The sequence below is a fragment of the Ranitomeya variabilis genome, chromosome 2 (genome assembly GCF_051348905.1).
Source record: "Ranitomeya variabilis isolate aRanVar5 chromosome 2, aRanVar5.hap1, whole genome shotgun sequence".
NCBI classification, from domain to species: domain Eukaryota; kingdom Metazoa; phylum Chordata; class Amphibia; order Anura; family Dendrobatidae; genus Ranitomeya; species Ranitomeya variabilis.
Window position 1 is genome coordinate 690,117,717 of NC_135233.1, and position 25,606 is coordinate 690,143,322.

General features: G+C 45.2%; 1 protein-coding gene across 3 annotated transcripts in view; it reads right to left on the bottom strand.

Annotated features, from left to right (window-relative positions):
• The window catches only part of LAMA2 (laminin subunit alpha 2), a 1,287,603-nt gene that overhangs the window by 262,095 nt on the left and 999,902 nt on the right, over positions 1 to 25,606 (bottom strand). For all 3 annotated transcript variants that reach the window (XM_077289387.1, XM_077289386.1, XM_077289385.1), the window contains one exon: positions 15,477 to 15,687. In XM_077289387.1, coding sequence (XP_077145502.1) covers positions 15,477 to 15,687 — 211 coding nt within the window. The remainder of the gene's footprint in view (positions 1 to 15,476; positions 15,688 to 25,606) is intronic.

A 25,606-nucleotide genomic window follows, 5' to 3' on the forward strand; every position in this document is an offset into this window, starting at 1 on the left:
CATTCCACTGAGTAAGCACCGACCATTTCTGAAATTTCTGGCAGTACACCTCTGCTTCATCTTGCCCCTGCGAGAGGGCCAATAACGCTTTTTCAGCCTGGTTCTCAAGATTAGGTTCCTCATAGAGCAATCCAAGGGCCAGAAAAAACGCATCCACACTGAGCAATGCAGGATCCCCTGGCGCCAATGTGAAGGCCCAATCTTCTTGAAGGTCACCACGCAAAAAGGAAATAATAATCCTAACTTGCTGAACGGCATCACCAGAGGAACGAGGTTTCAAAGAAAGAAACAACTTACAATTGTTCTTAAAATTTAGGAACCTAGATCTATCTCCAGAAAACAACTCCGGAATAGGTATCCTAGGCTCAGACATAGGACTGTGAACAACAAAATCCTGAATACTCTGAACTCTAGCAGCAAGATGATCCAGACTGGAAGCCAAGCTCTGGACATCCATGTCAGCAGCTGAACTCAGAGCCACACCAAGATTAAGAGGAGGAGAGAAGCTAGCACAGCAGCTAGACACACGGCAACAACAAGAAAAAAAAAAAAAATTTCTCAAGGCTTCTTTTCTCCTGCTTCTGCCATGCAATTAACACTTTGCAGGCCGGCTGTACTGTTATGATCCCTAGTGGCTGAGGATCACAAATAGATCAGCAAGTGATTAAACTAAGGACGAGCTCTAGGGAGATGGTAACTGGACTGATCGCAAATCTGAACCTATCCAAAACAACTAGAGGTAGCCGGTGAACATGCCTAAAAAATTCCTAGACGTCTCGAGCCAGCCTGAGGAACTAGCTACCCCTAAAGAGAAAGAAAGACCTCGCTTGCCTCCAGAGAAATAATCCCCAAAGATATAGAAGCCCCCAACAAATATTAACGGTGAAGTAAGAAGAAGGCACATACATAGGGATGAAATCAGATTCAGCAAAAGAGGCCCACTAGTAGTAGAAAGCAGAAAATAGAGCAGGGGTCTATGCGATCAATAAAAAACCCTTACAAAATATCCATCCTGAGATTTCAAGAACCCACACACCAACTAACGGGGTGTGGGGAGAAACTCAGCCCACTAGAGCAACCAGCAAGCGAGGGAATTACATTTTAGCAAGCTGGAACAGAAAACATGATAAACACTGCTGATCAAAAAATGAGCAAACAAAACTTAGCTTATCCTGGATGGACTGGGAGCAAGCTAGTCAGAAGGAATCTGAGTAGCACTGATTACATCGACAGCCGGCAACAAGTGGAAGTAAAACAGAGTTATATAGGAACCTCCCAGAGGATAACGAACCAGCTGATAGCCAGAGACCAGCAGGATAACAGGCAAAGCCACCAGGGGGAGCCCAAAGCAAAAGTCACACCATACCACCAGTGACCACAAGAGGGAGCCTGAACACAGAGTTCACAACACATGACATTCATGAGGAATTAGGGGTGACACAACAGATTAAAAGTGCTAACATTGTACAATGGTCTAGCCATCTCCTTTAAAAATAGGTAAGTATACATAATGCTGCATAAGCACGCCATCGAGTCAGTATCTGTACTGTTATAAAGTGCTTTAAAATATAAGAAGTGTGATGCATACTATTAAATAAACACATCTGGTTCTGAAGTATAATGAAGAAGATAAGCCAAAGGACAATAGTCAAATTAAGAAATGTGATAGGCTTCCCTAAAAATATGTTTTTAGGGTACACTTAATTCTGTGACTGAGGAAAATTAATGTTTGCCTCGAGTACTGCATCCTAAAAAAACTGGTACAGCACTAGAAATGGGCTAGGAGGTTTGGACAAGTGCAAAGCCTGCCAAAAATTACAAGCAGGGTTATCCATACAGCCTGGAAGGCACCAACTGAAGTGCCTCATTCAAATATTGTAAGCAATATGCCAAAAGAGGTAAATACTTTTGAAATATTGTAGAAACCCTGGGCGGAGAGATGATGATCCCAGAAAGTCTGTGTTAATGTATATTACTATTAAAATGCTGTTTGTGTACATTAATAGGGGGTGGGGGGAGGAGAGAGGGGTAGAGAAATATTTTGTAATATATGTACTTCTTCAATTTTGACAAATTGACTTTGTCTGATGTTTTTTATTTTGTTAATTAATAAAAATGTATCTGATTCCCAAAAAAATATTGTAAGCAAAGTGTAGTTGTGGTACTCCTAGACTCATAAAAGCAGTGCACACAATGCAAATCCTGCTATAAATATTACAAACAGGGTCATCCATACACCCTTGAAGGCATCAACTGTAGTACCGCATTCAAATATTTGTAAACAAAGTGTAGTTGTGGAACTCCTACACTCATAATGGTTCTGCATAGAGTGCAAAGCCAAAAATCATTTATAAGGAGGGTCATCCATACACCCTTAAAGGTAACAAATGGAGTGCCTCATTAAAAAATTCAGAAAGTGCAGTTTTGGCACTTCTACACTCACAGGTTTTGCACACAGTGCAAACACAGAAAAAAATATAAGACTGGTCATCCAGTAATCCATAGACCCTTGAAGGCAACAACTGGTGGGCTGTATTCAAATATTTTGAAAGTGTAGTTGATATACTCTTACACTCGTAAAGGCTTTGCTCAAAGTGCAAAGCCAAGAAAAAAAATATAAGGAGGATCATCCAGTTATCAATTGACCCTTCAAGGCAATACCTGGAGGGCATCATTTAAATATTTTGAAAGTGTAATTGATGTACTCCTGCAGTCAAATAGGCTTTGCACAAAGTGCAAAGCCAGGAGAAAATGATAAGGAGGGTAATACAGTAGTTTACAGACCCATGAAGGCAACAACTTGCAGGCCTCATTCAAATATTTTAAAAGTGTAGTGATGTACTCCTACAGTCATGAAGGCTTTGCACAAAGTGCAAAGCCAGGAAACATTTAAAAGGAGGGTCATCCAGTCATCCATAGACCCTTAAATGCAACAACTTGCAGGCCTCATTCAATTTTTTTTAAAGTGTAATTTATGTACTCCTACATGCATAAAGCCTTTGGACAAAGTGCAAAGTAAGAAATAATAATGAGGGTAATATTTTAATCCTCTTCAGCTATCTGCTCCATCTTTTCCTTCCTCTGGAGGTTGGGGGGACTGCCTCCACCTGCTTCTTGTAGCCCAATTCCCACATGCCTGGGCTGTAAGTGACCCAGCTTCAGGTAGTGCCAAAGTCCCTGATATGCAGAAATAGGCGACAAACCCCTGTGTCACCTGCACCATCGCCTGCTTCCCCATAGGAGGTGGTGAACCCCATGGACAGTCCAAACTCTTGGAGGTGGTAACCCTGACTCGAGCCACCTTGAGAAGTCTCTCCAAGACCTATTCATTTTGCAAGAAGGGTTCATCCAGCTCCCTTCCTTCTAGGTTCTAGGATCACACCCACTGCATACCAGCGATGTTGCCACTCCATTTTGTGGAACATGACCCTTGTTCCAGATGTCAGCTCTTGCTGTTGTTAAGGCAAGTGTTCTGTCTCTGCTGCCTGCTGGTTGAAAAAGATGTGATGATGGGTACCAAACTCTTCTATTGACCCACATCTCTGCTGCTGTTTGTACATAATGACCTTCCCCCAGGATACCCACTCTCGGGATCTTGTGGCTAGCTAGCCCACTAGCATGTCTCCAGCCCTGGTCCTGGCTTGCCTCCTTTTCTGTTACGATCAGCCTAGGACCCGCAGTCCTCTCATCAGTTGATGGATCCTTGCTCTCCTGTCTGCAGTCGGCAAAAACCCAAGCACTGAAGGATGCAGCCTTGTATTGGGCCCTGGTGGTTCCAGACCACAGGCTCCTGCCACCTTTGCTGTCGCTTCTTCTTGGTCTGGCTCTGATATTCCTCCCTCGGGAATCTCGGGAATTCTGACATCTTTGTCGCCCACTACGCACATTACACTGTATGGATTACGAATACAATCCAGAAAACAAATTTGACCGCTTTTTTTGTAGTGTTATATACCATCATAATATAACACAAACCAATTAATACTCTATGGATGACAATATAGTCAATTTTTTCACCCCCAAAAAAGAATGTGGTCACGTGCAGCAGCTAAATATTTAGCTACGTACTGCAAAGCCATAAATCGTGCATTGAGGCTCTATTCTGCCACTCTCCCTACTCCTGCAACTGTCCATAGATGAAATGCATAATGTATCTGATACAAACAGCAAAGCCCACGTTTGGCCCTTAGATGGACTGTTAGTATGATGGTTCATCATCAGCATCAGAATCAACACAAGAGGACTATGATTAGTTAAACTGCACACACAGGTCTGGATAATTGTTCTCTCCCTCCAATCAGAACTGTCCCTGAGCTATGCAATGATGTCAGTGAACCAAGCGTGGCGGCGCCTGTCCTTTAAAAACCTCTGGTGATGTAATGTGGCTAGCCAATCAGAGTAATGCCACTATGAAGATGGCTACAGCATCACAGTGACTGGTAGGTAATCCTTGTATGCTTATTAGCTGTGTAACAGGGGTGGAGATTTGAGCTTCAAATTTGAGCACCAGCCAATGCTCGTCGAGTGCCGAGCACATCCGAGCATTTAGATACTCGATTAATATCTGAGTATCACAAAGCAAATTTGCTCATTCCTAGTAGGTAGCTCATGGTTTGTGTGATGTCAAATGTCGGGCAGATATTGAGCTGGAAAACAATCTCGGAATATTACACAGCAATAAAAAAGATATATAAAGATATCAATTAATTTAAATTTCTAAGACCTGCACACCTATATATACGATTTGGAGGGGTTGATCTTAACGATAGATGCTCTTTGAATTGTTTTCTCAAGTCAATAAACAAATGCTGCACTGACTGCACAAAGTGATGGCAGCAGTATAGTGGTTGGTCAGAGAACGTTTAGTGAAGGAAAACTTTATAAGTAATTAATTGAATTGAATTGAATTGATAGGAACTGAATTGCAGTAACTATGATTAAAATTAATTTGAGCAACAATAAGAATTTAGGCAATTTCCACAGTAAGAAATAGGCAGATTCTAGAGATGCATTTGAGGTCATCGGCTCATGCTGTCTCTGTTATATGAGACAAAAGATGTAGCTGGATGGGAGTAGTAGTCCCATCAGATGAAACCTAAGTCCAATCACTATAGGCTGATCGTCCCATGGGTACACACACACAGATAGACACAGACACACACACAGACACAGAAACATGCACATATTCTCCTCACACAGAGACACATGCACATATTCTCCACCCCCACAGAGAGACACATGCACATATTCTCCACCCCCACACAGAGACACACACACATGTTCTCCACCCACACACAGAGACACACACATGTTCTCCACCCACACACAGAGACACACACATGTTCTCCACCCACACACAGAGACACACACATGTTCTCCACCCACACACAGAGACACACACATGTTCTCCACCCACACACAGAGACACACACACATGTTCTCCACACACACATATTCCCCGCCCACACACAGAGACACACACACATGTTCTCCACCCACACACAGAGACACACACATGTTCTCCACCCACATACAGAGACACACACATGTTCTCCACCCACACACAGAGACACACACATGTTCTCCACCCACACACAGAGACACACACATGTTCTCCACCCACTCACAGAGACACATACATATTCTCCACCCACACACAGACACACACACATGTTCTCCACCCACACACAGAGACACACACATGTTCTCCACCCACATACAGAGACACACACATGTTCTCCACCCACACACAGAGACACACACATTTTCTCCACCCACACACAGAGACACACACATGTTCTCCACCCACACACAGACACACACACATGTTCTCCACCCACACACAGAGACACACACATGTTCTCCACCCACATACAGAGACACACACATGTTCTCCACCCACACACAGAGACACACACATGTTCTCCACCCACACACAAAGACACACACATGTTCTCCACCCACACACAGAGACACACATATATTCTCTGCCCACACACTCTTCCTCCTTCTGATGTCATTTCCTTCTGACAATACACAGCATTATTGGCAGCAAATCTGCTGCAAATAAGCAGCAAATATGCAAACCTTTTTACACCTGTGTTTTTGCTGCAGATTTGACTGACTCAATTGAAGTCAATGAGTCAAAAACGCTGCAGCAACATTAAAAGAATTGACATGCTGCAGAAAATAAAATGCTGCAAATACGGATGGAATTTTACTGATCATGTGCACAGCACTTCAGGATTGTTATGGAATTACCTTGCTTTAATATTCCATTGCATTTTTGGAGCACTTCCGTGCATAAAAAACGCATCGTGTGCACAGAGCCTAATAATTTGTTTTACATTTTGCCCAGAGATATGAGACTTTTGCTTAATGCAATTTTTTATGACTTTTATCAAGGGGGCATTGCTTACAGGGTAATAACTAGTGTTGAGCGATACCGTCCGATACTTGAAAGTATCGGTATCGGATAGTATCGGCCGATACCCGAAAAGTATCGGATATCGCCGATACCGATACCCGATACCAATACAAGTCAATGGGACACCAAGTATCGGAAGGTATCCTGATGGTTCCCAGGGTCTGAAGGAGAGGAAACTCTCCTTCAGGCCCTGGGATCCATATTACTGTGTAAAATAAAGAATTAAAATAAAAAATATTGATATACTCACCTCTCCGGAGGCCCCTGGACATCACCGCTGGTAACCGGCAGTGTTCTTTGCTTAAAATGAGCGCGTTTAGGGCCTTCCATGACGTCACGGCTTCTGATTGGTTGCGTGCCGCTCATGTGACCGCCACGCGAACAATCACAAGCCGTGACGTCATTCTCAGGTCCTAAATTCCGAATTCTAGGAATTTAGGACCTGAGAATTACGTCACGGCTTGTGATTGGTCGCGTGGCGGTCACATGAGCGGCACGCAACCAATCAGAAGCCGTGACATCATGGAAGGTGCTGAACGCGCTCATTTTAAGCAAAGCAGGCTGCCGGTTACCAGCGGTGATGTCCAGGGGCCTCCGAAGAGGTGAGTATATCAATATTTTTTATTTTAATTCTTTATTTTTTATGGAGCGCCCCCACACCGCCGCAGGGCCGAGGGGTACCCGGAGCCGGGCCTCTGGGTCTCAGTCCTGGGGTTGTCACGGTGGCTAGACCCGGTCTGTGGCCCTGTCTGTCAGTGGGGGACGTCCGGTGCAATAAGTGGTGTTGTAACGGTGCAGTTGTGAGGTGCAGGTCGCGGTAAATAACGAGGACACCAGGTTGCAGTCTCTTTACCTCTTTACTGAAGATCTCTGAGTCCTCAATCCAGAATACGGTCCACCAGGCTGCGCAAGTCCGGCCGGTCCAATGACACTTCCAGAGTTCTCTTCACAGGAGGAAATCTGTGCCTTCCCCCTAGCGCTATGTGTTGTAGTCCTTCCCTGCTGTGCTTACGGAAAGTACCCCACAACTGTTGTGTCTGTTTCTGATGTTCCCTCACAACTCGACTAGATGATGTTCTGCTAATCCTCCGTCCATCCCTGAGGTTCGGGTAGGAATGGCACCCGTTTGACGGGTAGGCCTGGAGTTCTTCCGGGACCCTAGAGACGCCCCTCTCCCGCAATTGCCTCCCAAGACTTCATAGGTGATTTGAGTTAGACAGCCCGCCTGAGACTGACTGCCCTGCCGCTGTTTGGAGTATTGCTTGAAGCTGAATGTTATTCTACTCCCTCGGCGTTCCGGCCACCGGTAGTGCGCCTCAGTAGGATGTTGCTTCGGTCTTACAGCACGACCCCTACTGGTATTTCTCCTTTGCGTGATCCCGTTTCTCACTCAGCACAATCTATCTCGCTTCTAATCCTTTCTTGGGTCCCGCCGCTTCCCGGAGCTGGCGCGGACCCGTTACGTTCTTTTCAATGCCAAGCCTCTGTCAGGATCCACTGCCCTGACAGAGACCCTACTGTCTCTTCCTCCACAACACCCTCTGCCACCAGGTGTTGCTTCGTCCAATCCAGTCAGCTTTCTGATCTAACTTCCTGCCTGACCCCCAGTTTACCCACTATGGTGGGGAGTGGCCTAATGAATAGCACCCTTAGCTCCCCCCGGAGGCCCAGCTGTGAAATGTATTGGTGTCTGTGATACCTGATCAGATGAACTCCTTCAGTGCCATCGGACGCACCGCAGCTCCCCATAGTGGCGGAGCCACAGTACTGCAACGACCAGGACTCTGGGGCGCTGCACTCCCCCCTGGTTAAACACAGTACTCCGGGACTGGGAAGAAAACAACAATACAAGTTAGCAAAAAGACATACAATTTTGTTGAGTGCAATAACAATAAGCATATTTGAACAGAGCTTCCCTTTATGGGAGGTGAGGACACTTGAACGTTACAAACATGGTTAACATTATAAATTACAGGCTATAAATAACTCCTGTTACCCAACCGGGCATTCTACTTAAGTGCAAAATTGTTGAACAATAATTTAACATTGCCTTTAAGGACTCACACTCTAAATCCACTAAAGACCTTCCTATAATCACATTATAAGGCACTTTAACTTTCTCATTCTCCTTCTTTAATTCTGCAGGACCGCCTGTCCTATCGGCACCAGACCTACTGCCTCTCCTTTCTTTTACAGGACCGCCCCGTTCAGCCAGGGCCTACTGCCTTTTCAACTACTATACACAGTATAGAACATAACATTACTTTCAGTTTAAGAGCACTGAGTCATCCCTACATGACTCCTATCAGGACTCAGGGTTTACCTTCTATCCTAACTTTCTATCAGCATTATCTAAACATTGTCTATCGAACATTAAGCCTTCTCATTATCTTTCTTCCTTTCTTGCATGCTGGACACCACATCTATTTCTACGGGCCCACTGCATCCTTCTTCTATCTTTCACCTTTTTACTTCTCAGAGCACATCATCAGTATTCCTTCACATTTAACTAATTAAACACATATAACTCTCTTGTACAAACATTATCATCACTTTTCTCTCATTGACATTATTGCTATTTATCTTAAGCAATTTTACTATTGAAATGCGATAAATGAACATCCCCTTTAAGAGGGGACCAAGTCTCTGTGAGGTAGCGTGTCTTCCCAAGCTACCAGTCCATACTCAGCAAAGGTTCCAGTGCGGTATCTTCGCAAAGAGTCTTTAAGTAAAACCAGTAGGGAGCGCCTTTAATAAGGTGCAAACTATTTACAACAAGTTCGGATCATGCACTGTTCATGATTTCACAGTTTTTGAAGAACATAGAAAAATAGAAAAAATAACCAAAAACAACAGGGATCCCGGGTCCATAGAAGGATCCCCCTAAAAGTTTACCCTGAACGGGTTTTAGCAGAACAGGAGGAAAACAGTTAACTATTTACATTCCAAGCATCTTAAAATCTTACTCAGGAGGCAACCCCCACCGAGGCTTTACCTGGCAGGTGGCTTTCTGCTGGCCGGATTCACTGGGCTCCAAGCTTACCCCTGCGGCCAGGGATACCTCGTGGGTTCGGGTCTTCTGCACGACCAGGTCGTGCGCCGCAATGATGGTCTGCGTCAGCCGATGGATACGGCTGGCAGCAGCAGCAGCGGCAGCGGCGGCTTCAGCGGCAAGCTCCTCCCCCTCGGTGCGGGATACTGCCAGAACGGCGGTGCAGCGCTGCATGTCCCGAGCCCACCATCCGCTCCCCTTTAGGTGCCGACGGTAGGTGACTACATCCCCCGGCTTCAGGAAGGACTTGGCGCCGTCTCCACTCAGGCAGGGCTCCACTTCCTCCCGGGTGATGCGGACTCTTAGGGCGGTCCCGATCTCCTGCACGAAGCCCTTTCCCATCTGGGGCAGGTATACAACCACCACGCCCCACTTCGGCAAGGAGCCCTCCAGCAGCTCACCTCGCGCCTCCCGCTCCACTTCACGCTGGAACTCTGCGATTAGATGGTTCCGATATTCCCCCCAGGGGAAGGGCCCGAGGTCATGCCCCCCCGGTGCATTGGTGCTAGACGTCGGGGACATCGGGGCGTCACCGGTCGCAGCAGTGACCGGGCCGTGTGCAGAAGTGAGGTGGCCATCCCGGGGATCGCGGCACGGGGTACCTCCACTTGTAGTAGCCCCTCCTGGGGAAGGCATATGAGTCGGGGACCGTCCAGGCCCGGGATGCTCCAGCGGCAGCTCCCAAGGATCCAAATCCTCCAGCGGAGGCATGTCAGAATAATCCGCTGGTGACGGGGGTCGATGCGGAGCCATCCTTTTCTGTAGGCCTGTCCTGGTCTCCAGTTCCACCTTATCTGAGTCATAGTTTCGTTTCTTCGGTCTCCGCCCGCCATAGAAGATCAGGAGGCGGATCTCTCCTGTCGACGGGCCCGCCCTTAAGATGCAACAATATTTAGACTGGGCGGCCATGGTTGTTCGCGCTCTCCAGCTTGTCTACGCCTACTTCACGCCCCTTCTCTCTTCAGCGCTGCAATGGCGGCGGATTTTGGCGGTAAATGGCGCAACACAGTCTTCGTAATAAAGCACAGTCAAAGCACAATAAATCACAGTTCCAAGGCACACATGACCCGATTCTTCAGGCTTAAGTAGATCCTGTTCGTGACGCCAAGTTTGGAGCGCCCCCACACCGCCGCAGGGCCGAGGGGTACCCGGAGCCGGGCCTCTGGGTCTCAGTCCTGGGGTTGTCACGGTGGCTAGACCCGGTCCGTGGCCCTGTCTGTCAGTGGGGGACGTCCGGTGCAATAAGTGGTGTTGTAACGGTGCAGTTGTGAGGTGCAGGTCGCGGTAAATAACGAGGACACCAGGTTGCAGTCTCTTTACCTCTTTACTGAAGATCTCTGAGTCCTCAATCCAGAATACGGTCCACCAGGCTGCGCAAGTCCGGCCGGTCCAATGACACTTCCAGAGTTCTCTTCACAGGAGGAAATCTGTGCCTTCCCCCTAGCGCTATGTGTTGTAGTCCTTCCCTGCTGTGCTTACGGAAAGTACCCCACAACTGTTGTGTCTGTTTCTGATGTTCCCTCACAACTCGACTAGATGATGTTCTGCTAATCCTCCGTCCCTCCCTGAGGTTCGGGTAGGAACGGCACCCGTTTGACGGGTAGGCCTGGAGTTCTTCCGGGACCCTAGAGACGCCCCTCTCCTGCAATTGCCTCCCAAGACTTCATAGGTGATTTGAGTTAGACAGCCCGCCTGAGACTGACTGCCCTGCCGCTGTTTGGAGTATTGCTTGAAGCTGAATGTTATTCTACTCCCTCGGCGTTCCGGCCACCGGTAGTGCGCCTCAGTAGGATGTTGCTTCGGTTTTACAGCACGACCCCTACTGGTATTTCTCCTTTGCGTGATCCCATTTCTCACTCAGCACAATCTATCTCGCTTCTAATCCTTTCTTGGGTCCCGCCGCTTCCCGGAGCTGGCGCGGACCCGTTACGTTCTTTTCAATGCCAAGCCTCTGTCAGGATCCACTGCCCTGACAGAGACCCTACTGTCTCTTCCTCCACAACACCCTCTGCCACCAGGTGTTGCTTCGTCCAATCCAGTCAGCTTTCTGATCTAACTTCCTGCCTGACCCCCAGTTTACCCACTATGGTGGGGAGTGGCCTAATGAATAGCACCCTTAGCTCCCCCCGGAGGCCCAGCTGTGAAATGTATTGGTGTCTGTGATACCTGATCAGATGAACTCCTTCAGTGCCATCGGACGCACCGCAGCTCCCCATAGTGGCGGAGCCACAGTACTGCAACGACCAGGACTCTGGGGCGCTGCATTTACATGGATATGGATCCCAGGGCCTGAAGGAGAGTTTCCTCTCCTTCAGACCCTGGGAACCATACACTGGGAACTTCCGATTCCGATTCCCGATACCACAAAAGTATCGGATCTCGGTATCGGAATTCCGATACCGCAAGTATCGGCCGATACCCGATACTTGCGGTATCGTAATGCTCAACACTAGTAATAACATAGGGCAGTCTAAAGACACACCCCAGAGAATCCTGTGAGCTACGTCCCTTTGGTAAAGATAATTAGGCTTAGCGTTAAATAGACTTTTATCTCTAGAACCGTATGATGGACTAACAAAAAAACCCATAACCATAACACTTAGGGGAGCAACCACAGGTCACATGATAGTAGGTCCAGTTGAGAGTGGTCATCACTCAACCATTTATTCTAGTAACATAATATCTTATGAATGCATTATATCTGTACCTATTTACTCATGAAACTAAAATGGTTCAACCTATTAATATTTGATAGGATATGTATTAGCCATTCACTTCCCAGTTTGCCCTAAATGTATTCAATGGAGTTTAACTGGCATTTTAGCATTACATAGTCTATTTGTCACCATTAAAGTTGCATTTGCTTCAGGCTACTATCCATTTCTTACATCCAGAACAGATATTATAAAACAGCATCTTATTTTTCCAGTAAGTGCAAAATACTTCTTATATGTCACAAACACTTGGCATTCATGACATTGTATTTTATACCTTAACTCTTTCCTTCCAACAGGAATGTGTCATTCTAGTATTGTACGTGTTCTTCTTGTGTTATTGTCAAGCAGTGCTTTTATTCTACCACTCTAGTAAAGCTTGGCTTTTCAGTCAAGTTAATTAATTTGCCACATAGTTTAGCTACAATGGAGATGCGGTAAGGAGATTAGGCATTGTCTGAGATGACTGCTCTGGGCAATATTTATCTCATGTTTGTATCCTGTGTTTTCGCCAAGCTTCTTTGTGGCAGCATTAGTTTATCAGGCTTTTGTACTTTGGCCTAGAAATGTATTTCAATATGCACAGAATCAGATATTCTCCTGCACAGTAAATATAAGGAGACAATGTGATCAAGTTGTTTCCTAAATTAAAGGAAAATATCATGTGCATAGTGAATAGTAGAACTCAGCTTTCACTTATCATGGATCTCCTGTGTACTGTAAACATGGGAAAAATGTTTTATCACATTACCAACATTAAAAAAAATCCAAATATATTAAGAAATACAGTATGAGCTAAAGATTGTGCAGCATACAAGCAAAGAGATAAATGGGAATGAAGAATTATTTCATAAGAAAAAAGGGTTAGAAATTAGTTCCTAAAGTTAATCCTAAAGTGGTGGAGCTCGTGTTAGGAAAGGTAAATGGCACATTTGGTAATATAATTGACAGTACATTTCTAGAAATACAATACTTGTCATATTATTATTCTCAGTGTCTTATTGATTCCCTATCAATCTGCAAGAAATTCACTATATGAAATCCAATGTACTCTATGGGATCAAAATACATTTATATGCATGCGGTCTTATAGAGGTGACTGCAGACTTTTCATCTCAGAAAACTTTTTTAGGTCGAAGTCACACTAGCGAGGAATACGGACGAGTGCTATGCGGTAAAACATTGCATAGCACTCGGACCAGTATTCATCTATGGGGCAGCTCCCATCATGTTTTTTATTCTCAGCTGTATTATACGCACGAGTGAAATCGCAACATGCTGTGATCGTCACCGACATTCGGCCGAGTCTCGGCTCACTCACACCAATATAAGTCTATGGGTGCGAGTGATATCATCCGAGTGATGTGCGTTATATACTGACCCTGGCAATGGAGGAGATGGAGAAATTCATTTCTCCGCCTCCTCCCCAGCTGTGCTCCGATGCTCTCTCTGTGCAATAGGATCGGAGCACAGACGCATGACACTCAGCTCACGCACACAGCAGAGCAGGAGCCGAGGGTCATTAGCATATCGCATCCGATGCCATACGCTAGTGTGACCCCAGTCTTGAAGTTCTCCTGTCACCAGGTCATAAGTGGCCAGTGTTTGCCTTTATGTTATTCCCACTGCTCCACTCAGTATACTGTTGTTTTTTTTCTTTAATATCTGACATATGATTCCAGAAATATGGACTCTTATATTTAGTGCTGATTTTTATGGTCCAAAAAGGCATGGCTCATGGAATTCACTGGGAGTGTTCCTTTAGGCTGCTCTGCAAAATTGTCAACACCCTATTGTAAAGACCATAATAATTTGTACTAAATGAAAAGGTTCCTATTTCTAGAACCATAGGAACCATATGGTGGATTTTAAAAGGAACAAAAAAACAACATTTTCAAGGGAGCAGCAGGAATAAAATAACAGCAAAAATTGGCAACTATTATTATTTTTTTCTTACATAAGGCAATATTCAGCACAATGATTGCATGAACATATATTCTAAATCAGTCCCAAGAGATCAAATGACAAATGATTAATTTGCTTATTGTTATTACCTTTTGTTGATGCTGTTATCAGCACAATCACTCATCTAAACAGCATAATTTGTACAAAGCCCTCATAAGTATTCAAACATTTAAATTTAGGCAAATGTGCACCAATTGGGGAACATTTGGCCAACTAATCTGCCCTAGTAATGCTAACTACACACTTTCCGATCATGTTTATTTATAAAAAAAAAAAGTAATGGAAAAAGAACTATGGTTTTAATTGCAGCACAAACATGAACCATAGCTGCAATATGTGAAAACGGCCTTATTTCAACAATTTACACTTCAAAATAAATGATCAAACGTGGTGTATAATGATTTGAGGTTATCCAGCCACTGCATATTGCCCAATATTGTGCTCCTCTACGAACCAGCTGCTATAGATGTAAACACATAGAATGGAACTGCGAAGCACAGCTTCATTAAAAGTGTAGTAGCCACTGCCAGGTACTGCAGAACAGCTTCTACTCAAAATAGTGGAGCTATTATGTAATACATTGAGCTTTGTGTCTCTGTTCCATTTCTATATATCTGGTGTCTGCTAGAGCAAATAACAGCTGACTTGTGGGGGTACAATGTGTCGGAGCCAGACCAATCCAATGGATAGGTCAATATAAGATCTGTGGATCCCCCACCAATCTGCTGCCTGGACAACCACTTTAATAGGGGTTAGGAATAAACAAATTCCTGTACTATAATCAGTACAATCCTTGTGATTGGGACAGAGAAGTTTCTTTAATTTCACCCTATAGTGATTGTTGTGATAATGAACCATTTTTGGCTGTATAAGACATGAAGAACTTCCTGTGTAATCAGAATAAAATGCTCATCAGAATTATCTGCATATTTTGTAAAGCCTTTGAGCATTTATCCTTACAGAAGTTAAATTTGCACCAAGCCAGTCAGTTAGATATTCCTTAATGCACAGCATAATGAGGATTTGCAATTAAAATAAATTGAGAGCATGCAGTTTAGGCAGAATATTTGTGACAGCTAATAACCACTGCTGATTGTGTGTAATTAGTTTTATAACACATACCGGCTTGTATATCTCTGTATGCAAAATCAGTGAAGAGTAATTGGGCATACTCATGTAGAACTGGAAGTATGTAAGACAGTCTGCAGTCAACCGTTACCTATTTGTACATTATCCAAGACTACTGTGAAATGAATTTCTTTCTGCATAAAACATTAATGAGAACATTTTGTTTGCCAATATTAATATAGACAATTACCTCCAGAGCAGTCATATTGTGTTTATTGATAGCTGAGAGCTGGTTGGATTCTTTTATTTTCTCCCGGGCTTCCCGTAGCATGTCCAAAACATCATCCAGTTTGTCTTCAAAGTTACTTAACTTGTCCTTTACCTCAATATTTAAGTCGTTAGTTTTGTTATGGGGATCCTGAAATAGCTTCTTCACTCTATTGAGAAGACCTTCTGCTGCCCTGTAATGAAAACAGTAGATAAAAAATGTGGACGCGACCCTAATAAACAGTATCACTTTCTCCAAAATCCATTCCATATACTTGTAGCAGGTATCCTGATTTATCACATCTTGTATGATATTTCAAGCAGTTTTATTTACAAAGATATATCACTTCATTCTGCTCAGAGCAGTTGGGTTATCTCGTAAGACTTTTTTATGTTGGCCACTGGCAAATGCAAAGAATGACGCCCAATCTAATATTTCTCAGTGGCATTATTCATCCTGCTGCACTTCATTGGCATCTATAAATTATATCTTTTATATTATTTCAAAATTGCCTCTAGACATACTGTAAATGTTTCCATCCTTTATGACAATGTATACCTTTATATTTCCGGATTAAATAATACAGATTTTAATACATTGTTCATGAGATGGAAAAGTCTGATACTGCATCTCGTACATTACCTAAACTCTTCTATCCTTGATCAGTTTATTTGAAACAAATTCAGCTCTTCAGTTTGAAAATGATACATTTTCTGCAGGATATTAATGATCAACTCCGTACATCACAAAAAGATAATGTTTTGGAAAAAAAACAGCTCAAGTGTCTAAGCCGAACTTAGTAAGACTTGATCAACAAAGATTAAAACCTCTCCTAATGTTCAAGTGAAAAGGATCTATACTTATGGTGAAATTACTAGTATTAAACTAAAAAAATGATGGTGGAATTATTAGTCTTCAGTAGGGTTGAGCGAAACGGATCGTTCATTTTCATAAGTCGCCGACTTTTGGCAAAGTCGGCGTCTCATGAAACCCGACCCGATCCCTGTGTGGGGTCGGCCATGCGGTACGCGACTTTCGCGCCAAAGTCGCGTTTCAATGACACTAAAAGCGCCATTTCTCAGCCAATGAAGGTGGACGCAGAGTGTGGGCAGCGTGATGACATAGATCTCAGTCCCCACCATCTTAGAGAAGGGCATTGCAGTGATTGGCTTGCTTTCTGCGGCGTCACAGGGGCTATAAAGGGGCGTTCCCACCAACCGCCATCTTACTGCTGCTGATCTGAGTGTAGGGAGAGGTTGCTGCCGCTTCGTCAGAAGCAGGGAGAGCGTTAGGCAGGGTACATTCACCCCCAAACCGCTTGTGCTGTAGCGATTTCCACTGTCCAACACCACCTTTTGTTTGCAGGACAGTGGAAGCTACATTTTTTTTCCTCAGCGCTGTAGCTCATTGGGCTGCCCTAGAAGGCTCCCTGATAGCTGCGTTGCTGTGTGTGTACGCCGCTGTGCAAACTAACTGCTTTTTTCAAAGCACAAATCCTGTTGTTCCTTCCTTTCTGCACAGCTATCTTGTTTGTTTTTCCACACTTTTGTGTGCAGCAGTCCTTTTTATAACTGCCTGCCATACTTTTCTGAGATTACTGCAGGGAGATAAAGATTGGCAAGTCTGCCTCTGTGCCAGTGCTGTGTGTGGCATCTGTCTCTCATTGTGTGCCACAGAAAACCTAGTGTGTAATATTGTTTTTTTTTGTTTTGTTTTTTTTAATTCTCCCTGAAAAAAAAAAAAAATAGTGGGAGATAAAGATTGGCAAGTCTGCCTCTGTGCCAGTGCTGTGTGTGGCATCTGTCTCTCCTTGTGTGCCACCAAAAACCAGTGTGTAATACTGGGCCATTTTTTTTTTTTGGTAAATTCTCCCTGTAAAAAAAATAATTAATAGTGGGAGATAAAGATTGGCAAGTCAGCCTCTGTGCCAGTGCTGTGTGTGGCATCTGTCTCTCCTTGTGTGCCACCAAAAACCAGTGTGTAATATTGGGCCATTTTTTGGGGGGGGTAAATTCTCCCTGTAAAAAAAAAAATAATAATGGGAGATAAAGATTGGCAAGTCTGCCTCTGTGCCAGTCCTGTGTGTGGCATCTGTCTCTCCTTGTGTGCCACCGAAAACCAGTGTGTAATACTGGGCCATTTTTTGGGGGGGGGGTAAATTCTCCCTGTAAAAAAAATAATTAATAGTGGGAGATAAAGATTGGCAAGTCTGCCTCTGTGCCAGTCCTGTGTGTGGCATCTGTCTCTCCTTGTGTGCCACCGAAAACCAGTGTGTAATATTGGGCCTTTTTTTTGGGGTGGGTAAATTCTCCCTGTAAAAAAAAAAATTAATAGTTGGAGATAAAGATTGGCAAGTCTGCCTCTGTGCCAGTGCTGTGTGTGGCATCTGTCTCTCCTTGTGTGCCACCGAAAACCAGTGTGTAATATTGGGCCTGATTTTCCTTTCAATGTCAGGCACCTATAAAGGTATATATAAATCCTACAGAAGTTTGAGTTCACCTTATAAGTTGTTTTACAGTAACAAACACAGTTACTTTGGTTACGTTTTGCAAACAATGAGGAAGTCTAGTGGAAGAGGTCGTGGCCGTGGGCGGTCATTGTCAGCTGGTAATGATGGTAGTGGTGGTGGAGCATCAGGTGGTCATGGTAAAAGCAGTACAGCACCTAAGTCTCGAGTTGTTGAGCTAGGTTCGTCGTCTGGCTACACAAGGCCTCGAATGCTCTCTTTTCTGGGAGTAGGAAAACCACTTTTGAAGCTGGAGCAGGAGGAACAAGTTTTGGCTTTCATTGCTGACTCTGCCTCTAGCTCTTTCGCCTCCTCCTCGGAAAGTGCCAAATGTCAGAGCAGTGCATCGTCAGTGGATGCTCCCGGTCAGGAACAAGTCGCTTCCTTGTGTCCTTCACCCAGAACAACAGTGAAGGATGCGTCAGTTGACAGAACAGGTTACTCCATGGAGCTCTTTACACATACCGTTCCTGGGTTAGACAGTGAAACAGTTAACAGGCCATGCCCATTAGAAGTTAAATCGGACATGGAGTGCACAGATGCACAGCCACAGCCAGATTACTATGCTGTTCCTTTGACTCAGATCAGAACATTGCCCTCACAGTGTACTGAGGCAGAATCAAACCCAGCGGAGACTATGGTGCCCCATCACGAACGCTATACCACCGGCTTACACGGTGACACAGACGAAGTTGCACACGACATAGAAGAGGAGGTCATAGATGACCCAGTTGTTGACCCCGATTGGCAGCCATTGGGGGAACAGGGTGCAGGCGGCAGTAGTTCTGAAGCGGAGGAGGAGGAGCCACAGCAGGCATCAACATCACAACAGGTTCCATCTGCCGGGCCCGTATCTGGCCAAAAACGCTTGGCAAAACCAAAACCAGTTGGAGGACAGCGTGGCCTTCCGGTTAACGAAGCTCAGTCTGCAATGCCTGAAAAGGTATCAGATAGTAGAAAGAGTGCAGTCTGGCATTTTTTTAAACAACATCCAAATGATCAGCGCAAAGTCATCTGTCAAAAATGTTCAACTACCTTAAGCAGAGGTCAGAATCTTAAAAGTCTAAATACATGTTGCATGCATAGACATTTATTCACCATGCATTTGCAAGGCTGGACTAACTACCAAACATCCCTAAAGGTTGCTGCACCCTCGGCCAATGAAGCTAGTCAGCAACGCTACATCCCTTCCCTCCCTGTAAGCCCACCACTTCCCACACCATCTGCAGTATCTGTGCAGCTTTTGTCGCCAGGCCAAAGCAGTCAGGGAATCACCAGGTTAGTAGTAGGAAACACTGCATGTAGGGCACCGGCAAGAATACCATCTCCAACCCTCTCTCAGTCACCCATGTCCACCGGCACCCCCGCTAGTTCCACCGTATGCAGCTCTCCAGTCCAGCTCACCCTTCATGAGACTCTCGTTAGGAAAAGGAAGTACTCATCCTCGCATCCGCGTACACAGGGTTTGAACGCCCACATTGCTAGACTAATCTCTTTAGAGATGATGCCCTACCGGTTAGTTGAAAGCGAAGCTTTCAAAGCGCTGATGGACTACGCTGTACCACGCTACGAGCTACCCAGTCGACACTTCTTTTCTAGAAAAGCCATCCCAGCCCTCCAACAGCATGTTAAAGACCGCATCGTCCATGCACTCAGGCAGTCTGTGACTACAAAGGTGCACCTGACATCAGATGCATGGACCAGTAGGCATGGCAAGGGACGTTACGTGTCCATCACGGCACACTGGGTGAATGTGGTGGATGCAGGGTCCACAGGGGACAGCAATATTGGGACAGTTCTGCCTAGCCCACAGTCAAGGAAAGAGTTGGCTGTAGGCGTTCGCCCCCCCTCCTCCTCTTCCTCGTCCTCCTGCAGAAGCGAGAGCTCGTCCACAGACCGCAGTCGCACATCCACTCCATCCGCAGCTGCCACTGTTGCACACCAGGTGTGCCATTATGGGACAGCTAGTGGCAAGCGTCAGCAGACTGTATTGGCAATGAAGTGTTTGGGCGACAACAGACACACCGCGGAAGTTTTGTCCGAGTTCTTGCAGAATGAAACTCAGTCATGGCTGGGCACTGTACATCTTGAGGCAGGCAAGGTAGTGAGTGATAACGGAAGGAATTTCATGGCTGCCATAGCCCTTTCCAAACTGAAACACATTCCTTGCCTGGCTCACACCTTAAACCTGGTGGTGCAGTGCTTCCTGAAAAGTTACCCGACCTGCTCCTCAAAGTGCGCAGACTTTGCTCGCATATCCGCCGTTCGCCCGTACACTCCAGCCGTATGCAGAACTACCAGCGGTCTTTGAACCTTCCCCAGCATCACCTAATCATCGACGTTGCAACAAGGTGGAACTCCACACTGCACATGCTTCAGAGACTGTGCGAACAGAGGCGTGCTGTTATGTTTTTGTGGGAGGATACACATACACGGGCAGTCAGTTGGATGGCAGACATGGAGTTGTCAGGTGTGCAGTGGTCGAAGCTACAAGACCTGTGTCAAGTCCTTCAGTGTTTTGAGGAATGCACATGGCTTTTTAGTGCAGACAACTCCATAATAAGCATGAGCATCCCCCTAATGCATCTGCTAATGCAAAGTTTGACGCACATAAAGGAGCAGGCGTCTGCAGCCGAGGAAGAGGAAAGCCTTGATGACAGTCAGCCATTGTCTGGTCAGGGCCGTGTAGAGGACGCGGTAGCGGGCGAAGAGGACGAGGAGGAGGACGAGGAGGATGATGGGGATGAGTACTTTTTTAATGAGGAAGCTTCTCCTGGGCCAACCGAAATTAGTGGCGTTGCAAGGCCGGGTTCTGCTTTTTTAAGGGAGACAAGTGACGTAGATTTGCCTGTAACTGCCCCTCAAACCAGCACAACCGCAGATTTGACAACTGGAACTTTGGCCCACATGGCGGATTATGCCTTATGTATCCTCAAAAGGGACCCACGCATTATTAAAATGATGAGCGATGACGATTACTGGTTGGCCTGCATCCTTGACCCTCGCTATAAAGGCAAATTGCAAAATATTATGCCACATGAGAACCTCGAACAAATATTAGCAACCAAACAAGCTACTCTTGTAGACCGTTTGATTCAGGCATTCCCAGCACACAGCGCCGGTGATGGTTCTCACACGAGCTGCAGGGGGCTACGGGGCAGAGGTGTTAGAGGTGCACAAATCAGAAGTGGCGTTGGACAGAGGGGTTTTCTGACCAGGTTGTGGAGCGATTTCGCAATGACCGCAGACAGGACAGGTACTGCAGCATCTATTCAAAGTGACAGGAGACAACATTTGTCCAGTATGGTTACTAACTATTTTTCATCCCTTATCGATGTTCTCCCTCAACCGTCATTCCCATTTGATTACTGGGCATCCAAATTAGACACCTGGCCTGAATTGGCAGAATATGCATTGCAGGAGCTTGCTTGCCCAGCAGCTAGTGTGCTATCAGAAAGAGTATTCAGTGCTGCTGGTTCAATATTAACCGAAAAAAGGACTCGTCTGGCTACCCAAAATGTGGATGATCTAACCTTCATTAAAATGAACCACTCCTGGATTTCAAATTATTTTGCCCCACCTTTCCCGGCTGACACCTAGCTTTCCTATAAAAAGGTCTTGCTTGTGGACTGGTCTTACAGAGTGTGCCAATCTCTTAATTTGCAGCAGCTGTTTGTCCAGCATACGACATGTTTACACCTCCCTCAATGGGAAAACTCCCCCCACGGGGCCGTGGTCTCGCCACTTGGCGCAAGCACCCGTTAGAGTGCCGTTTGTCTGAAGAGGTGGGTGTGCCCGCTTTTGGTCGACGGCACTGCCACTGGGTCCCTCATAGTACAATAAAGTGTCCTGGCGGTGGTGGCGCGCACCCAACGTCAGACACACCGTTGTAACATGAGGGGCCCTGGGACGCCACAAGAGAGTTCACCCCCCCCAGCTCAAACTGTGCTCTACCACGTGCAAAATTATCTCTCACAGCTCCACCAATGTTTAGTCTATGCGCTGACATCATTCAATGCCTGGCACTGACAATACCAATTTGTTGACATCTATGATGCTAGTTAAAGTAGTCTGGGTCAGTGTCCTATATTGACACCAGTAAATACTTACTGCCAAATTACTATGTCAGAAACTCAGCAGATGAGCCCACCCCTGTACCTAAGTATGCCACATTTTTTTTTTTTTTTTTTTGGCGAGACATTAACATCTATTTATTTTTTGTGAGTACTAACTGTGTCAGACACTCCTTGCAATCGTCCTCCGCTGACCACACCAATGCTGCCTGTGTACCCCTGCGAGATAACTCTAAGTGCCTTGAGCCTATTTTTATTTATTTTAGGCCTAGTAAGCCTGTCTGCGGTCCCTCCTTGCAATCCTCCTCCGCTGACCACAATGCTGCCTGTGTATCCAGGTAACCGATTTAAAACTGCCTTGAGCCTATTTTTAGTTATTTTAGGCCTAGTACGCCTGTCTGCGGTTCCTCCTTGCAATCCTCCTCCTCCGCTGACCACAATGCTGCCTGTGTATCCAGTTAACCGATTTAAAACTGCCTTGAGCCTATTTTTAGTTATTTTAGGCCTAGTACGCCTGTCTGCGGTCCCTCCTTGCAATCCTCCTCCTCCGCTGACCACAATGCTGCCTGTGTATCCAGGTAACCAATTTAAAACTGCATAGAGCCTATTTTTATTTATTTTAGGCCTAGTAAGCCTGTCTGCGGTCCCTCCTTGCAATCGTCCTCCTCTGACCACACCAATGCTGCCCGTGTATCCCTGGAACCTATTTAAAAGTTCATAGAGCCAATTTATATATTTTATTTAATATTAATAAAGCCATGATGGACTACGTTGTACCACGCTACAAGCTAACCAGTCGACACTTCTTTTGCGAGAAAAGCCATCCCAACCCTCCACCAGCATGTAAAAGACCGCATTGTCCATGCACTCTAGCAATCTGTGAGTACAAAGGTGCACCTGACAACAGATGCATGGACCTGTAGGCATGGCCACGGAAGGTTACGTGTCCATTACGGCGCAATGGGTTAATGTGGTGGATGCATGGTCCACAGGGGACAGCCTACTAAGTCTGTCTGCAGTCCCTAATTAAAATTGTCCTCAATTCAGGTTTTTGGGCTTTTTTAAAAAATAGGAAACTGCATTTGGGCTACTAGTTTGGTTGGGGCCTACTAGTGATGTCTGCCGCTCCTGGGTGTTCTCCTCCTCCTTGGTGTTCTCCTCCAGGTTTCCTTGTCTGAGCTTCAACCTTCTGGCTCTCCTTAAGTGCTTTTTTTTTAAAAATTGGTGGTTGGGGCCTAATACCTCTGTTTGCCGCTCCCTGGTGTTGTCCTCAACTGAATAAATCTGAGCTTCAACCTTATGGCTCTCCTTAAGTGCTTTTTTTAAAAAAATTGGTGGTTGGGGCCTAATACCTCTGTTTGCCGCTCCCTGGTGTTGTCCTCAACTGAATAAATCTGAGCTTCAACCTTCTGGCTCTCATTAAGTGCTTTTTTAAAAAAAATTGGTGGTTGGGGCCTAATACCTCTGTTTGCCGCTCCCTGGTGTTGTTCTCAACTGAATAAATCTGAGCTTCAACCTTCTGGCTCTCATTAAGTGCTTTTTTTAAAAAAATTGGTGGTTTGGGCCTAATACCTCTGTTTGCCGCTCACTGGTGTTGTTATCAACTGAATAAATCTGAGCTTCAACCTTCTGGCTCTCCTTAAGTGCTTTTTTAAAAAAAATTGTTGGTTGGGGAATAATACCTCTGTTTGCCGCTCCCTGGTGTTGTCCTCAACTGAATAAATGTGAGCTTCAACCTTCTGGCTCTCATTAAGTGCTCTTTTTAAAAAAATTGGTGGTTGGGGCCTAATACCTCTGTTTGCCGCTCCCTGGTGTTGTCCTCAACTGAATAAATCTGAGCTTCAACCTTCTGGCTCTCATTAAGTGCTTTTTTAAAAAAAATTGGTGGTTTGGGCCTAATACCTCTGTTTGCCGCTCACTGGTGTTGTTATCAACTGAATAAATCTGAGCTTCAACCTTCTGGCTCTCCTTAAGTGCTTTTTTTAAAAAAATTGTTGGTTGGGGAATAATACCTCTGTTTGCCGCTCCCTGGTGTTGTCCTCAACTGAATAAATGTGAGCTTCAACCTTCTGGCTCTCATTAAGTGCTCTTTTTAAAAAAATTGGTGGTTGGGGCCTAATACCTCTGTTTGCCGCTCCCTGGTGTTGTCCTCAACTGAATAAATCTGAGCTTCAACCTTCTGGCTCTCCTTAAGTGCTTTTTTTAAAAAAATTGGTGGTTGGGACCTAATACCTCTGTTTGCCGCTCCCTGGTGTTGTCCTCAACTGAATAAATCTGAGCTTCAACCTTCTGGCTCTCCTTAAGTGCTTTTTTAAAAAAAATTGGTGGTTGGGGCCTAATACCTCTGTTTGCCGCTCACTGGTGTTGTCCTCAACTGAATAAATCTGAGCTTCAACCTTCTGGCTCTCCTTAAGTGCTTTTTTTAAAAAAATTGGTGGTTGGGGCCTAATACCTCTGTTTGCCGCTCCCTGGTGTTGTCCTCAACTGAATAAATCTGAGCTTCAACCTTCTGGCTCTCATTAAGTGCTTTTTTTTAAAAAATTGGTGGTTGGGGCCTAATACCTCTGTTTGCCGCTCACTGGTGTTGTCCTCAACTGAATAAATCTGAGCTTCAACCTTCTGGCTCTCCTTAAGTGCTTTTTCTAAAAAAATTGTTGGTTGGGGCCTAATACCTCTGTTTGCCGCTCCCTGGTGTTGTCCTCAACTGAATAAATCTGAGCTTCAACCTTCTGGCTCTCATTAAGTGCTTTTTTAAAAAAAATTGGTGGTTGGGGCCTAATACCTCTGTTTGCCGCTCCCTGGTGTTGTCCTCAACTAAATAAATCTGAGCTTCAACCTTCTGGCTCTCCTTAAGTGCTTTTTAAAAAAAAATTGGTGGTTGGGGCCTAATACCTCTGTTTGCCGCTCCCTGCTGTTTTCCTCAACTGAATAAATCTGAGCTTCAACCTTCTGGCTCTCCTTAAGTGCTTTTTCTAAAAAAATTGTTGGTTGGGGCCTAATACCTCTGTTTGCCGCTCCCTGGTGTTGTCCTCAACTGAATAAATCTGAGCTTCAACCTTCTGGCTCTCATTAAGTGCTTTTTTTAAAAAAATTGGTGGTTGGGGCCTAATACCTCTGTTTGCCGCTCCCTGGTGTTGTCCTCAACTGAATAAATCTGAGCTTCAACCTTCTGGCTCTCATTAAGTGCTTTTTTTAAAAAAATTGGTGGTTGGGGCCTAATACCTCTGTTTGCCGCTCCCTGGTGTTGTCCTCAACTGAATAAATCTGAGCTTCAACCTTCTGGCTCTCCTTAAGTGCTTTTTTAAAAAAAATTGTTGGTTGGGGCCTAATACCTCTGTTTGCCGCTCCCTGGTGTTGTCCTCAACTGAATAAATCTGAGCTTCAACCTTCTGGCTCTCCTTAAGTGCTTTTTTTTAAAAAAATTGGTGGTTGGGGCCTAATACCTCTGTCTGCTGCTCCCTGGTGTTGTCCTCAACTGTATAAAGCTGAGTTTCAACCTTCTGGCTCTCCTTAAGTGCTTTTTTAAAAAAAAA